The following is a 15,905-nucleotide window of genomic DNA, read 5'->3' as shown; positions in this document are numbered from 1 at the left end:
AGTCAACCTCCTGTGTTGCGACCTTATTTTAAGGCATCAGCTATGTACAAAGTGGTTAATCTGCAGCTCTCCTTGAAGACCCTACAGCATGACTGGTTGCCTTCTCCTACTCCCGATATCTCCAAATGTTGTCTTATCAGTAACATAGCTTGCTTGCTTCCTTTCAATCATATCAAACATGGCATTGTTTTCTTCCCACCTAGCAGTTTCTAGGACGCGGGTGGCGCTGTGGTATAAACCACTGAGCCTAGGGCTTGCCGATCAGAAGGTCGGTGGTTCAAATCCCTGTGATGGGGTGAGCTTCCGTTGTTCGGTCCCAGCTCCTGCCAACCTAGCAGTTTGAAAGCACATCAAAGTGCAAGTAGATAAATACCAGTAGGTACCACTCCGGTGGGAAGGTAAACGGCATTTCCATGTGCTGCTCTTGTTTCACTAGAAGCGGCTTAGTCATCCTGGCCACATGACCCGGAAAAAACTGTCAGCGGACAAATGTCGGCTCCCTCGGCCAGTAAAAGGAGATGAGCGCCGTAACCCCAGAGTCGTTTGTGACTGGACTTAACTGTCAGGGGTCCTTTACCTTTAGCAGTTTCTCTTCAAGACAACTTAACGAAACAATTTAACTCTTTCCGTCTCTTCATCCTCTCCTCCAAGAAGTCCAGCATCAAGGCCAGCTGTGCTGTAAGTCAGATGGTCTGAGAACTCTTCTCTCTTGCAAATATAGATGCAGGAAATACAAAGCAAGAAGAGATGGCAAAAATTTTACCTGCTCTGCAGCTGTTCCAACTGCAGCTTCACTCTGGCGGTGCAAAGCAGGGACATTCATAGAATCAGTGGTTCCCCCCAAGGGGTACTCAAGGGTACGCAGTACCAACAGCACCTCTTTTTTGTTGTTAAAAAGTGTGGCACTTACTGTAACAACTTCATGGTGAGTACTGGCACCTATTTTTCTAGAAAAAAGCACTGCGTAGTATCATAGAATTGTAGAGTTGAAAGTGACCACAAGGGCCATCGAGTCCAACCCTCTGCAATGCAGGAATCTTTTGTCCAATGACAAACCAACGACCCTAAGATTAAGTCGTATGCACAACTGACTGAACTATGATTCAGGTAGCAGCATTGAAGGTGTATTTCCGAAAACCAGATAGAAGTGGAATGTAGACACATATTTAAAAAAACGATGTGAAAATGCTTTGGTGTTGGTTACAGGTAGGTAGCCGTGTTGGTCTGGGTCGAAGTAAAATAAAAAAAATCCTTCAGTAGCACCTTAAAGACCAACTAAGTTTTTATTTTGGTATGAGCTTTCGTGTGCATGCACACTTCTTCAGATACACACTTCTTCAGATGCACACTTCTTCAGATATCTGAAGAAGTGTGCATGCACACGAAAGCTCATACCAAAATAAAAACTTAGTTGGTCTTTAAGGTGCTACTGAAGGATTTTTTTTATTTTGCTTTGGTGTTGTTTTTTTAAAGGGTTTTGAAAAATATATTGAATTTGCCATAAGCTCACCATCACCATCTAGTGTCATGTTTGTATAATGTGCTTAAATTGCACTTAAAACATTATATTTGCAGCTGTATAGCTGAGTGCAGAGAGGCCTCAGGGTCCCCATACCATGGCGACTGATCCCACCACCCCATAGTAAAGGAATAATTGCTAAGCCTGTGGAAAGTAGCAGAGGATTTTGTTTTGCTGCATCAGCATCGAGGCTGTGTTGCTCTCTATACCTATTTTAAGAATGCTTTCTAAAAGGTGGAAAATAAGCACCTGAACCCTTCTAACGTCCTGCTAATGTGAGGGTTGTTAGTGCCTGGCACAATTTGCTTTGCACAACACACCTAATTCTGACTTGCATCCCATCTGCAGCCGTCTTCGTTCCCTGATAGCTAACCAAACAGCCATTTCTTTAGCCTCCCCTGGGAGTTATTCAGCAGCTGAAGCTTGAAAGGAAAGGAAGGGCAAAGACAAGCTGACACTTCCTTCTCCCTTCCTCTGTGTGCCGGTTTCAGAAAGGCACCACTGTGACGTTTCCCGCCTTCTGATTTTCTGTGCGGTGGGAATATTCCCCCACCCCACCCCCCGCACTGCCTTTAAATTAAAGGAAGGAATCCAAGCAGCTGAATCAAGTAAATATTTCAAACTAATTGAGGGCATTAGAATCCTGCTGACTCCTCCCCATAGGAGTAGGCTTTTCATTAAAGCCAGTTTTAATGTTGCAAAGCTCTTCCAAACCTAGCTGTTCCATATCCCGTTCCTCTTCAAAGAGTGGATGGTCCCCGAAGGTTCCTTTTGCCAAGCAGGCCTGGGTTTGAAAGAGACACCCACCCGCGGTGCTGAGATATTCTAGTTTCAGGGGCTCAGGCCATCAGTGAGTAAGTGGCTGCTTTTGAAATCCAAACTTAAAAGCCTAGATTGTCCCTACTTGGGGGAACTGAATGAACTATCAGTTTAAACAGCCTTGGAAATGGCATGCATATTCTTGCAACCCTACATAAAACATCTATCAGTCCTCGCTAAGCAGATTCTCTCACATGTTTTGGCTTTGCTGCCTAGTTCTGATGGTGCATCTGCTTCTCATGTGCCTATCCTTGTGGTCCAAATCCAGTCTCCCAAACTCCTTATATGTACAATAGTCATGTGTCCTCTGTTTGAAGGGCTGTCTGGTCCAAGTTCTCTTCTTGTTGTTGGCAAGCCTCTGTCTCGAGAGACAATAGGGTGCACCTCCAGGGATGAAGTCAAACCACAGCAGCTGGAGTGACCTCTCCGTTGCCCAGACGACAAGACCCTCCCTCTTGGCCTCGCTGGTGTGGTCCAAAGGAAAACAGGGCAATACGTTTGGCACCAACTTGGTGGCAGGAATTGCCGGAAGGAGGCGTACAAGGAACCATCCAACTGCCTTAGGGACTCCATTCCTATTTGTGAATGTTCTTTGGAACCCGAATGTCTGATGTGACGTCCGCTGCTTCCAATTGGCTGCAGGAGCTTCCTGCAGCCAATCAGAAGCTGCGCTTTAGTTTCCGAACGTTTTGGAAGTCAAACAGCTTTCCGGAACGGATTTCGGCCGACTTCCAAGGTACCACTGTACTTCTTTATGTAGCGCATAACTATGGCACTTGCTCCCACAGGAGGCAGTGATGGCCACCAACTTGGATGATTGTACAAGAGGATTAGACAAATTCATGAAGGAGAGGGCTGTTGAGAGCTACTAGCTGTGATAGCTTTGAGGCAGCAATGCTTCTGAATACCAGTTTTGGAAAACCACAGCAGGAGAGAAAGTGTTCAGGGACACTTTTCAGCCACTCAAAAGCACACGGGGTGAAGCAGGACCAGTTAGTGGGCACAACCTGGAAAAAAGGGGTGACCTGGGCAGAGTTTTGAGGACCAGGTAGTGAGGCCTGGAGAAGAAGAGATGGTGAAGAAGAAGACGAGTTTGGATTTGATATCCCACTTTATCACTACCCAAAGGAGTCTCAAAGCGGCTAACATTCTCCTTTCCCTTCCTTCCCCACAACAAACACTCTGTGAGGTGAGTGGGGCTGAGAGACTTCAAAGAAGTGTGAGTAGCCCAAGGTCACCCAGCAGCTGCATGTGGAGAAGCAGAGACACGAATCCGGTTCAGCAGATTACAAGTCTACCGCTCTTAACCACTACACCACACTGGAGAACCGAATCTGACCCCCATACCGAATGTTCCTCATCCATTCTGCATTCTTTTACCCCACATTCCCCTGCCAACTGAAGTTCAACTGGTGGCCGTGCCAAACGGGGAGTTGCAGAGTTGTGGCATCAGTCTCCTGGGATGCCCTACCGATAGAAGAAGGAGTTGCTTTCTGGCTGCTCCGCAAAATAAAGCATTTTAAGGTCAGCTTTTGTTGGTGGCTAATAGTCAGCTCGCGATGTTGTCTGCGGTGCTAATGGCTTTGTGCTCTTCTTATTTATCTGAGGTGCATGTGTGTGGATAAATGGTGCATTGTGTTGTGTGTGTTTTTACCACTTTTGTGTTTTTTTTTGTTACCGCTTTTCTTATATGGTATCTGGGATTATGCTTAACATTTTAAAAGTATTGTTGGCCAATACTGCTCACTGATCGATTGACTGAGTACTGTTGGCCTCTTTGAAGTTCCAGCAGTGGAATTTCATCTGCGTTAGTACTATTTGAGCAGTATTAGGAAGGTTTGGGCCTTCCTTCCAAAACAAATAAAACCACTGCGCGAGTTTCTGGCCCCGTTGGAATGAATGGCAAGGATCCCGCAGACTTCACTCATGCCAGAATTTCATAGCTAGTCTGTAACACTTGATTACTTACCTATTAAAGTGGCATTATGGAGACCTTGCAAGTCTCGTAATGGGAAGTGTTTGGCTGAATGAGGTGTCTCAATCTTTATTCCATTCAGGGCAGATTTTTTTTCTTTTACAAATAGTGCCAGTGTGTTTTAGTGGGTAAAGTGTTGGAATGGGATTTGAAGGACTCACATTAAAATCCCCAGTCAACTGTTAAGCTCACTAGGCTTTAGCCCAGCCACTGTATCTCTCAGACTAACATATCCCACAGAATTGTTCTGAGGATAAAAAGGGCAGGACCATATATGCTACCTTGAACTGCTTGAAGGAAAGGCAGGGTATAAATTTCAGGTCTCCTCACTTGGCTTATGTGGTAGTGCACAACTCTTCAATTTTAGGAATATGCCTACCTGAAAGACTAGCGTTTTGGGGTGTGACAGTGGCATCTTCTGTAACATGGTGATGTTTTGTGTGCTACTTAGATCTATCCATCTTATTTCTTTCTGTTTCTCATTTTCTAATCTTAAATTCCGATCGCCACATTTCTGCAGCAATGTGCATTTTTAAAATTTTCGTCCTAATGAGAAGTTGTTAAGTGTGAATTTCTCCTAAGAAACACATTTTTTTTATATGCAGTTTGGACTAACATACACATTTCTGCAAGCAATTTACCCTATGCATTTTTGCATGTTTTTTCATGTTCATTTTTATACAGACTCCCCTTCTAATTAATGCATTTTTGTAAACATTTTCTGAGTGGAGAACTGCATCACAAAATTTGAAGAAGGGCACATTAGACCTGGTGGAGGTTAAGCCAGTTTTGTTTCCCAGTTAACAACTTGGCCTGTCATAAACATAATACAGTTTATACCTTACATTTAACGAGCTGCATGATACCGCAGTAATGCTGCTAAGCCTACTTTCAAAGGGGCTGTGGTGATAAGGAATTGCATGGATGAAATGCAACTGTTGGGGCTGACTCATCATTTCCACCGGCCATCTCATAAATGCAAACTAATCACAGTTTTGCACATGCTCTGACTTTCAGATGTGTACGTTATTGCTATTTCAGAGTAGGGGTGGAGAGGGCTGTATTTTTTTATTTGCTGTTTGGCAATATGGTGGTTTTTTTGTTTTGGTTTTTTTAATCAAATGGGTTATTGCTACCAGTAGAGCGTGGGCATTTTGCATGAGGGCGTTTGAGTCTCCCCCAGGATTTGGGTTTATTTATTTATTATTATTATTTTTAATTATTTTTATTAGTTTTCTAACCGTTACATAGAGAAGAGACAAAAAGCAAAAAGGTTTATTTTTGTACGTGGAGATTTGTGTACAACTGTGTGTTCTGAATACCAATGCGGAAGTGGCACGCTAAGGAGAAACAGCAGGCTTTTGAAATAACTGCCAACAGCCCTCAAGAAGAGTGAAGTATCCTCTTGGGCAGGCTTCGCCAATCTGGTGCCCTCCAGATGTTTCGGACTGCAGCTGTGTTGGCTCAGGCTGATGGGAGCTGTAGTCCAAAACAGGGCACTGGATCATAAAATCATAGAATCATAAAGGGACCCCCAAGGGCCCCTTCAATGCAGGAGTCACAGGTAAAGAATCCCTGATGGATAGTTTTAAATCACCGCTGGAAGGCCCTGCTCCCTAATCCAAAGAGTTTCACCCAGAGGATGGCCTTTTTGAAGACGAAAAGATGCAGCATCCTTTTCCAGCCCAGTGTTTGAGATTTGGAGAGGGGGAAGCAATGCTGAGGCCTTCCTCCCGCTAGAAGGCCCAGAGCTCAGTTGGCTTTCAAGCTGTGTGGGCCAAAACAGGTCACCTGTTGTCATCGTGACATCAGGTGATTGCCCCGATCGTCTGTCACACTTGACCCACAGCATATGGGGGAGATAAAAACCCCTCCCACTGGCAGGATCCTATTGTAGGGCCTTTCACACCTGTAGGGGTACAAAAATAGGGGTTTTTCCAGCTTCCTCTTGTAATATTTGCTTTATCGCAGTCATTGCAATTGCTCTTTTTTTGCACTTTCTCCTGATTTGAATCCATCCTTCTTTCTGCACAGAAGTGTACCGAAGTGGATACAGTATTGTGTGCTTCATTAGACCTGCAACGCCTCTTGTTGATGGAAGTGGAACTCGTAGGACTCTTCTCAGAAAGTGCCCACCCGCCTCTCCTCTGAAAATATTGCTTCTGTGGTCTTCCTGCATTTATTAGCCAGAATCCCCCCTATTGCTTTCTAATATAGTACACTTGCATATTAAAATATCTTCTTTCTTCTTCTTTTTACAGAAGTTTTGATGTTGGACTGCACACATTTCTTGTCAGGTAAGTCAATATTTATTATTTGCCACTGGATTCTGTTGTATATCAAAGTCATTTCAAGATAATTTTCTAAACTCTGTGTTGGCAAACCTGAGGAAGTCCGCCCCCTGACAACAGTTATACACTATTGGATCACCTTAGATTACTGTATTTTTCGCTCCATAAGACACACTTTTTTCCTCCTAAAAAGTAAGGGGAAATGTCTGTGCGTCTTATGGAGCGAATGTGTGGTCCCTGGAGCTGAATTGCCCAGGGGCAAAAAGCAGATCATGCTTTTTTCTTTCTTTTTTTAAAGAAAGAGCTAAAGACTAACAAGAGGGAAAGAGGGGGGTTGAAAAGAAGCCGCTCAGCAGCTGATTGCAAGAGATTGGGGAGGGAGATAAGGGATGCTAGCTCCCTTCCCTCCCCGCCACCTTGCCCAGGCCTCCATTGTTGAATGTTCTGCAGAGGGAGGCTGTTTCCCCAGCAACATGTGACTGACTGATTGGATTATCTGGCTGATTAGATTATCAGAAGGTGCAGAACTGTGAGTTGAACAGGATTTTTTCCCTTTTCAAAGTAAACTCAACAACTTTGAGCTCATCCTTTTAAAATGGGGCTTTTCCTCTTTGCAAAAGAAGCTGCACAACTATGAGCTGATCCCCCCCAAAACAGGGCTTCCCCCCTTTCCTCTTCTGAAAACTAAGTGCGACTTATGGTCAGGTGTGTCTTATGGAGCGAAAAATACGGTATGTGACTTTAAACAACCAGCTGCCATTGGTGGTATGGCTTCATCATACCATCTCTGATGGTTTATTGTTCATACCGGTAGTTATGCATTCTAAGGTGATCCAACAATGTGTGTGTGTGTGTGTCAGTTTCCTCCCTTAACAAATTAGGACATCACATCAAGAAATATGCAGGTGATTTTTCAGTGCCGTTTGCAAACAGGACCTGATTATAACCTACAACAGGCATCCCCAAACTGCGGCCCTCCAGATGTTTTGGCCTATAACTCACATGATCCCTAGCTAAGAGGACCAGTGGTCAGGGATGATGGGAATTGTAGTTCAAAACATCTGGAGGGCCGAAGTTTGGGGATGCCTGACCTACAACTTTGACTACCAGAGAGCAAATTAAATTGAAAGGTCTCCTAATGACTCTCACGGTAAGGTTTGTTTATTTATTTGAAGATCTTGGCAGAGAGAATGATTTCCTTTCAGAGGCAGAATGTTTAAATAAAATTTAGAAAACCAACAGCGAAATATCTTGTTAGTTTTTCCAAAAGTAGGCAGAAAAATCTTACAACCATGACCAAAGACGCACCATAGTGTATCAAATTTTGAAATAATGGAAATAATTTTTATTATAATACAGTAAGTTTATTCTTTCATTCAGTCATTTAATGAATTGCCTTTCTCACCACACACAAAAAAAAACAGAAAACAACAAAAGATACATTTTGCAAACAATATGGATAAATGCAGATACCTAATAGAAAAAAATCCTATCCAGCTGGAAAAAAAGCCTAAACAAAAATGTGTGTGTGTGTGTGTGTGTGTGTGTGTGTGTGTGTGTACCTGTGGCAGGTACCTGGCAGAAAGATATCACAGGCTGTTACTCTGCTATTTTTTGTTCTGCAACTGTTTAGGCTCCTCACTTGACTGAGGTGAAGAGGGTATATATTTTTGCTTTCCTCTAATGGAAAAATAGATAGGTGATTTGCAGTCTTGCTTCTCTGTGCTTTATTAAGATTAGACATGCATGATAATGGGATTTGTGGGAATATTTTCATCAGAAAAGAGAAGCTACTTCATTCTTTCCAGGTTTTGCAAAGCCAGTTTATGATGTCGGTGTGACTGCTGTGCTTTTCGGAAATTCATAAGCTTCTGTGTCTTTTTTTTATATATAAAATTTTTTCGCTAGAAATGAGTTCTTGAATATGTGAGATTATTTGCTCCTGTGATGCAAAAGTCTGCCTCCTTGGAGGTTTCAGTGTGCTATGGCTGAGGAAGAAAAGAAAAAACTAGTGCCAGGGGATGCTATGTGTTTGGGGGTGACCGGTAGTATTTTTATCTGTTCAGAAAGGGAGGTGTGGTGGGTGTCTGGTCCTGGTATCCAGTAAAATGTGGTCATACTTAATGGTGTGTGTGGGAGACACCAAGGCAGTGGAAACTGAGCATCAAGAGAAAATAGTCTCATGCACTGAAGATCTATCTATCAAGAGATTGTTATGAAATTAAAATAACAAGAAATATAATGATTTTAGAGGGCTATTTACTGAGACCTTTCACAGACAACAGAAGAGGTACTAATGGGTAGTTTTCTCTTTGGTTTGATGTGGATGACATGCTCTTTCTTATTCAGCCAAACCTGCTTATGACTTTTAGCTCTAAACACAATGGCAATAGGAACATAGGAAGCTGCCTTGTACTGAATCAAACCATTGGTCCATCTCGCTCAGTATTTTTCTAAACTGACTGGCAGCAGCCCTTCAAAATTCAAACGAGGAATCTCTCCCCGCCCTACTTGGAGATGCCTGGGATTGAACCTGAAGCTTACTACTACTACTACTACTACTACCGTACTACTACTCCTGTACATTATTTATATCCCACCCATCTGGCTGGGTTTCCCCAGCCACTCTGGGCAGCTCCCAACAGAATACGGTGGTACCTCGCAAGACGAAATTAATTCGTTCCACGAGTCATTTCGTATCACGAAAATTTCGTCTTGCGAAGCACGGTTTCCCATAGGAATGCATTGAAATTTAATTAATGCGTTCCTATGGGCAAAAAAAAAAAAGTGCAAAAAAGGGCGCCAACTCACCTGCCACGGCCGGAAGTTTTAAAGGCTCTGGGGAGGGGGAAGCAGGAGGAGGGCCAGGGAGAGGCTCCCTCCCTCCTTTCCCAGCAGCCTTTCCCGTTTGTGCACAGCTCTCGCGTGCACAGCAGCTTAAGGTGAGAGTGAGGGGGGATCTGACTACTGCTCGGCTGCCAGCGGCTGTTTCGGTGTGCCGCCGCCAATTGCCATGTCCCTGCGGAAGCCGGGCGATGGTGGCGGCGGAAACGCGAGGCAGGCGGGCTCCCCGGAGGAGGCTCGGTCTGACTTTCTCCTCCTCACAGTGCCCTGCTTCGTCTTGCGAAGTTTTCTATGGCACGGCCATAGAAAACTTCGTCTAGCGAGTCTGCCAAAAAATTGCAAAACGTTTTCATCTTGCGATTTTTCCGTTGCGTGAGGCGTTCGTCTAGCGAGGTACCACTATATTATTAATAATAATAAAGCGATAAAACATCAAACATTAAAAACTTCCCTAAACAGGGCTGCTTTCAGATGTATTCTAAAAGTCAGGTAGTTGTTTTTCTCTTTGACATCTGATGGGAAGGTGCTCCACAGGGCGGGCGCCACTACCAAGAAGGCCCTCTGCCTGGTTCCCTGTAACTTGGCTTCTCGCAGTGAGGGAGCTGCCAGAAGGCCGTCGGCACTGGGCCTGGGGGTGGAGACAATACACCTGCTCTTCCACAAAGCTGCACCCATGTTTTCATATCACAGTGAACCATAGTTAAGTGCTATGTGAATGACCAGGGATACACCACACCACAGGGAGCCTTCAGTGCTCACATTTTCCTTCCCTGCTATTCCTCCCTCATGGCTGGGAGAAAGAGTTCAGGAGGAGTCATTTCTTCTTTTTGCTCAACTTCAGTTTGTTATTTTCCAGACGTACAAACGGGTTAATGTTAACTATGACGAGCCAACTTGAAGACGTTTTGCAGTTAATGCTTCCATGCTCTCACATGCGATTCATAAGTCCCATTGATCAGGACTGACAGCACATACTGCTTTTGAGATGGTATTTAATATTTTAGTAGATTGTTTGATCATGCTGTAACCATTCCAGTTCCTTATGAGGTCCACATCCACTTAGCTTCTGCAATGATATAGTATCTGGTGATCCCAATCCATTCTCTGGATCCAGTTGCTACTTGTTACGTTCCTATGTTTACTTTTAGTTTAAGGATCATGGCATAGAAGAGAGCGAGCTTTCATGTCTATTTTTTTCTTCTTGTTATCTCTTTCAACATCAAAAGAAAAGAAAAAAGCATGGAAAGCTGTTTCGATGGAGTACCACCCTCTGTTTGTTCCATTAGAATGCAGCATCTGTGTGTAAAAGTAGAATTTGTCCTGCAAAAAAGAGTCTGTGTAGAGTTTTAGGTGCATTTTCTCCTCCTCCTCCCAACAACTGCACTAAGACCAGAAGATACAAAGGGAAGTGTGTTCCAGCCTAGTTATCCTTTGTTGTCATTCTTTGTGTTTGGGATTGGCACTCCCACAGGGTCCAGCCTATTCCAGTACTGCCCAAAGACTAACAGAATTTGGATAATGAACCATCTGTTGGTTTGCTAAGTGCTTTGTGCCTGAAATTGGCAAAGGTAAGGGGGAGGAAACTGCTGGTTAGTAAACACTGTCTGCCCCTGTTGCATCAGAAAAGTGGCATTGTGCAGCATAATCAGTGAGTATAGTGTACACTGTACAGTATATTTATTTCTGCTTGATTTTAAGGAGAAAGTACACATGCTTTCTCTCTTCCTTCACTATGTAGAAGGCTTCTCTATAGACTCTGAATTGAATTGGCTGAATTGGGACAATTGGAAATGAGTCACAGGCTTCATCTCTCTTTGCTCTCCTTTCTTCTTCTCTTCCCATGCATGGTTACTTCTTGGCTTGGAACCCTGGTTTGGAGGACTTGCTCAAACCATGGTTCAGAAGTAATGGCAAACTGTGGTTTGATTAAAAGAGGAAATAAAGACAGGAGGAGGAAGTAGTGTTTGGGTTGTGGGTGAGTGGTTTTTGAGTCCAGGAATTGGGCAGTCAACCTGTCCTGGATGGGATCACACGCCTCCCTTACCTTTGCCAGTTTCAGACATAAAGCAAACTTGATTGACAGCCACAGCTTGATTCTTGTTTCCAGTCCTGGTCTGAAGGGCAAACACAAAGCATTCAGTTTACTTTAGGAAAAGAAGGGGAGCTCTGTGTATAATGGGAAGACTGGGTGTGTGACCCAAGACTCGATGGCTGGTTTATGTGGTGCTAAACTATGATTTGGCACTATGTATGTGTTCATTAACAATAGCGGAGATTTGCTCAGTGAAAGTTCTGTTGTAGTATTCTTGAAGCAAAGTGAATGTGAAAGCAAAGTCAATGTGAACTTGATCAGAACCCGGATGAGAGACTACTAGGAGCTGCTCTGAGTTATTTGAGAAATAAAAAGTGGGATGGAAGTGAAATAAAAATATAAATGAAACTGAGAAATATTTGAATTACTAGCAGTGCAATTATGTTTTTCTCTTCCTATATCTGTGAATGATCATAGATAAGTGGAACAGTTCTACTCTGTTAGAATGCATCATCTGAGATCATTCTGATTATAGAAAATGGGACTGGAAGATATTTGGCCCTACTGCTCTATAAAGTATCACATTATTACAAATATCCTAAAGTGAAATTTCCACATACTGCAGGAATGTTGAGTTTAAATACAAATGATTTTATTTTGTTATCTATAAAACAACAAAAGGACACAATAAAAACTCATTTTGTTATAGTTTCCCTTTATAGCCTCAAGAGAATGAAATCTAAGCCACAATTTTAGAAAAACCAACTGCAATCTGTTTGCTATATAGTGAATTAGCTGACAAGCATGTTGCGAAAATAAATGTAACGTTCTTGCATCAACATAAGCACATATTTATGTAAATGCAACATTTTAACTTTTGAAAACTGATGGAGTGGCAAAGTCAAGATTAAGAAAGCTGTAGTCATGTGAATTAAAGGTGCTTTAAGATATCCGACCCCCCCCCCCCGGTTATTAATAAGAGAAAGTATACAGCTTGAAGCATTCCTGGTAATTTTGTAATAGAGGCTGAAATCTAAAGGGGTATTGGAATTTTTGCAGTTCAATACTGGAGCTGAAATGGAAATCAGGGGAACTCTGATGGCCTGCAGGAGTTTATGGGAACTTGCATCCCAGCAAACAGATCTGCCATAAGACATTATGCCACAGAGACAGAGCCACATCACTACCCTGGACACTGACCTCCATCCTTTTTTTTTGTTTTGACAGCTGCTTGGGTATGTCAAGGCTCTCCAGGGCCTCCCGTCCAAAGCATTGTTCTTATAAATGCCCCTACGGAATGCCCTTCTAGAGTGAGGCATTGTGGATGAGGCAGTTCTGAAGAATGCCTAGGCTGCTGTGGTTCCGCCGCAGTGGGAGCAAATACTACTTGAAGTTTAATGCTAAACTTTAAATAGTGCTGGCTATGGCAATGTAGCAGTGGCCATATGATCTCTGAGGCTTTACCCAGGACACTTTGTTCTTAGGAAGAACTTCCGCAAAGCAGGGCATGGTCAATCTGGTGCCACCAGACTGCGTGGCAATGTGTTGTTGATGTTCCTGCAGTGGTGGGGTACATGGTTAAGGAAAGGCTTGCAAATCCACCACACTTCCTGTTGTGCCACCCGAGGCAAAGCTGTTTGTGTAGCTAATGGGTCAGCCAAACCCTGCTAACAAAATTGTTCTTTAGTTGCACCTGCTGTTGCTAACTGGCGAATCAGAAAGATACTTTCAGTACTTCCATAGTCTGGATATTTGAGACACTTTAACCCGCACTATGGACGCGGGTGGCGCTGTGGGTTAAACCACAGAGCCTAGGACTTGCCGATCAGAAGGTTCGAATCCCTGTGACGGGGTGAGCTCCCATTGCTTGGTCCCTGCTCCTGCCAACCTAGCAGTTCGAAAGCACGTCAAAGTGCAAGTAGATAAATAAGTACCGCTCCGGCGGGAAGGTAAACGGCGTTTCCGTGTGCTGCTCTGGTTCGCCAGAAGCGGCTTAGTCATGCTGGCCACATGACCTGGAAGCTGTACGCCGGCTCCCTCGGCCAATAACGCGAGATGAGCGCCTCAACCCCAGAATTGGTCACGACTGGATCTAATGGTCAGGGGTCCCTTTACCTTTACCTTTAACCCACACTATTCCCTGCCACCCCTAATGCCTCATTGATTCTCATACTAGAGCACTGCAGGGTGTCCAATCTGCATGAGTGAATTTTAGTTTGAATGTAAAGCGAGATGAGCACCGCAACCCCAGAGTCGTCCACGACTGGACCTAATGGTCAGGGGTCCCTTTACCTTTACCAAGGGACAACTGCAAACCAGATGGCTGCTTTTTTATTGTGCCATATTTGTGAAATATTAAATAAATTACTATGCTATGGCACATCATTACATCATGCAAGCTATTCAAGTGAAGAAGAGGAGTTTCCACAGAAGACTTGGAATCCAAAAAACATGGCTGTTACTCTATATGTGTGAATTTTCTAAAGGTGCCCTGTGGTTGTGATGAAATTATGTTCTGTATGTATCTGGTCTTGAAAACATTTCTTTTGTAACTTGGTCGTGCTTTCAGATTCCTGAACGCCTTAGTTTTTATTTTCTTATAGGAATTTCTAATCTGTTTTAAAGAGGGGGAGAAAACACCCTTTAAAATCTTTAGACCCTTTAAAAGACCCTTTAAAATCTTCTCATGTTGCTGTTAGCATCTTTACATACATATGGTCCTGGAACATTTCTCATGAACTCTCATTTTCAAAATATTTTGAAAAACAACCCAACCCAAATGTTGCATTGGGTGTAACAGAACAAAACAAAACCCCTAACTAAATAATATAGAAATGTGTTTGATTTACGTTATATATTATAGCAAACATGAGTTGCAGAATTTGATATTTATTAGCATGGAATCTGTGTCAATAAAAGTTCCCTGTATTTTATGCTAGTGAAGTGTAGAGTTTTTCTTTTGCTGCTTTCTGGCTCCTGTTTTGCATATAGTTAGCTGTGTGCTGTCTAAAAGTGATATCAGTTCCCAAATAAGTTATTTTCAATTGGTTGCCTGTAAAGTGCCTTTTGTCCCTCTCATTTTAGTTTCATACTCTTTGTCTCTCATTTGGACTTTGGCAGACAGGAAGACAGCTTATGCTTCCAGGTGATTAGGATTCAATTGACGTAGAGCTCATTACTATGCTGTCAAGCCAGCCAATTGGTTTCACAATTATTTCATAAGCATGGACTTGTACATTTTCAGCACGCTTTAAAAAGCAGCTTGTCAGACTTGCGCAATCATTTGTTGGTGAGGGTTGGACGTGGACATGAGCAGAAAGAAAATTGTGCAGAAAGAGGAAAAAAACAAGAGTTACATGCATCTTGCTAGTTCTGGTAAATGAGGCTTGTACCGTATTGTATATTAGTTTTTTTCATATCGTCTTTATTTGGTTAAAATACACACATATATACATACATACTAGTTACAGGTAGGTAGCCGTGTTGGTCTGACATAGTCGAAATGAAAAATAAAAACAAAATCCTTCCAATAGCACCTTAGAGACCAACTAATTTTGTCATCAGTATGAGCTTTTGTGTGCAGGCACACTTACAGTACACACATACTGTCAGGGGACCACCAGGGGTCAGCGGAGCCTGGTGGATCGGAGCGAGGGCTCTCGGATGCTGCCAGAGCTGCCAGAGCCCCAGCACCTGGCAGCTTCCTCCGGAAGGTGGGAATGGGCTCAGGAGGAGACGCAAACCCTTAGGGATGTTGTGGAGATGGGAAGAGTTGCAGAGGCACTCAAGAAAGCACTCAAGAGGGGGAGGCTCCAGGAGCTACAGCACTGGTCCCTCAACTGAGCAGCTCTAGTGGAGAGGGTGCTCCATCAGCACCCTCACCCCAACAGAGGGGGGGGGGGAAGAGGAGGGACCAACGGAGGAGGTTCAGGGTGCCACGGGGGATATGCTGGCGGAAATCACGAAGGGAGGTGCTTCCGGATTCTGAACTGGATTGGGACAGTCATGCCTTTTGATGCTCTGTCTTGTACATAAAAGGTAAAGGGTAAAGAGACCCCTGACCATTAGGTCCAGTCGTGACCGACTCTGGGGTTGCATGCTCATCTCGCATTATTGGCCGAGGGAGCCGGCGTATAGCTTCCAGGTCATGTGGCCAGCATGACAAAGCCGCTTCTGGCAAACCAGAGCAGCACATGGAAACGCCGTTTACCGTCTCGCTGTAGCGGTTCCTATTTATCTACTTGCATTTTTGACGTGCTTTCGAACTGCTAGGTTGGCATATTATATATTATATGTATATAATATGTATATATTATATACATATGTATATAATAAAACCCTGTAAAAACCAAGCACGGGGTTTGGAGCCGCTTACTCGTGAGGAAGCTACACACACCATTATACATACATAAGATTAAGAAAGAG

At 43.5% G+C, this 15,905-nt stretch overlaps 1 protein-coding gene across 2 annotated transcripts in view; it reads left to right on the top strand.

Annotated features, from left to right (window-relative positions):
• Positions 1-15,905, top strand: part of HHAT (hedgehog acyltransferase) — a 165,195-nt gene that overhangs the window by 52,554 nt on the left and 96,736 nt on the right. For both annotated transcript variants that reach the window (XM_035111262.3, XM_088666723.1), the window contains exon 9: positions 6,575-6,610. In XM_035111262.3, coding sequence (XP_034967153.3) covers positions 6,575-6,610 — 36 coding nt within the window. The remainder of the gene's footprint in view (positions 1-6,574; positions 6,611-15,905) is intronic.

Source organism: Zootoca vivipara, chromosome 3 (assembly GCF_965207765.1).
Source record: "Zootoca vivipara chromosome 3, rZooViv2.hap1.1, whole genome shotgun sequence".
NCBI classification, from domain to species: Eukaryota; Metazoa; Chordata; class Lepidosauria; order Squamata; family Lacertidae; genus Zootoca; species Zootoca vivipara.
The sequence above is the reverse complement of the archived record's forward strand: the minus strand, read 5'-3'. Positions and strand labels throughout refer to the sequence as shown.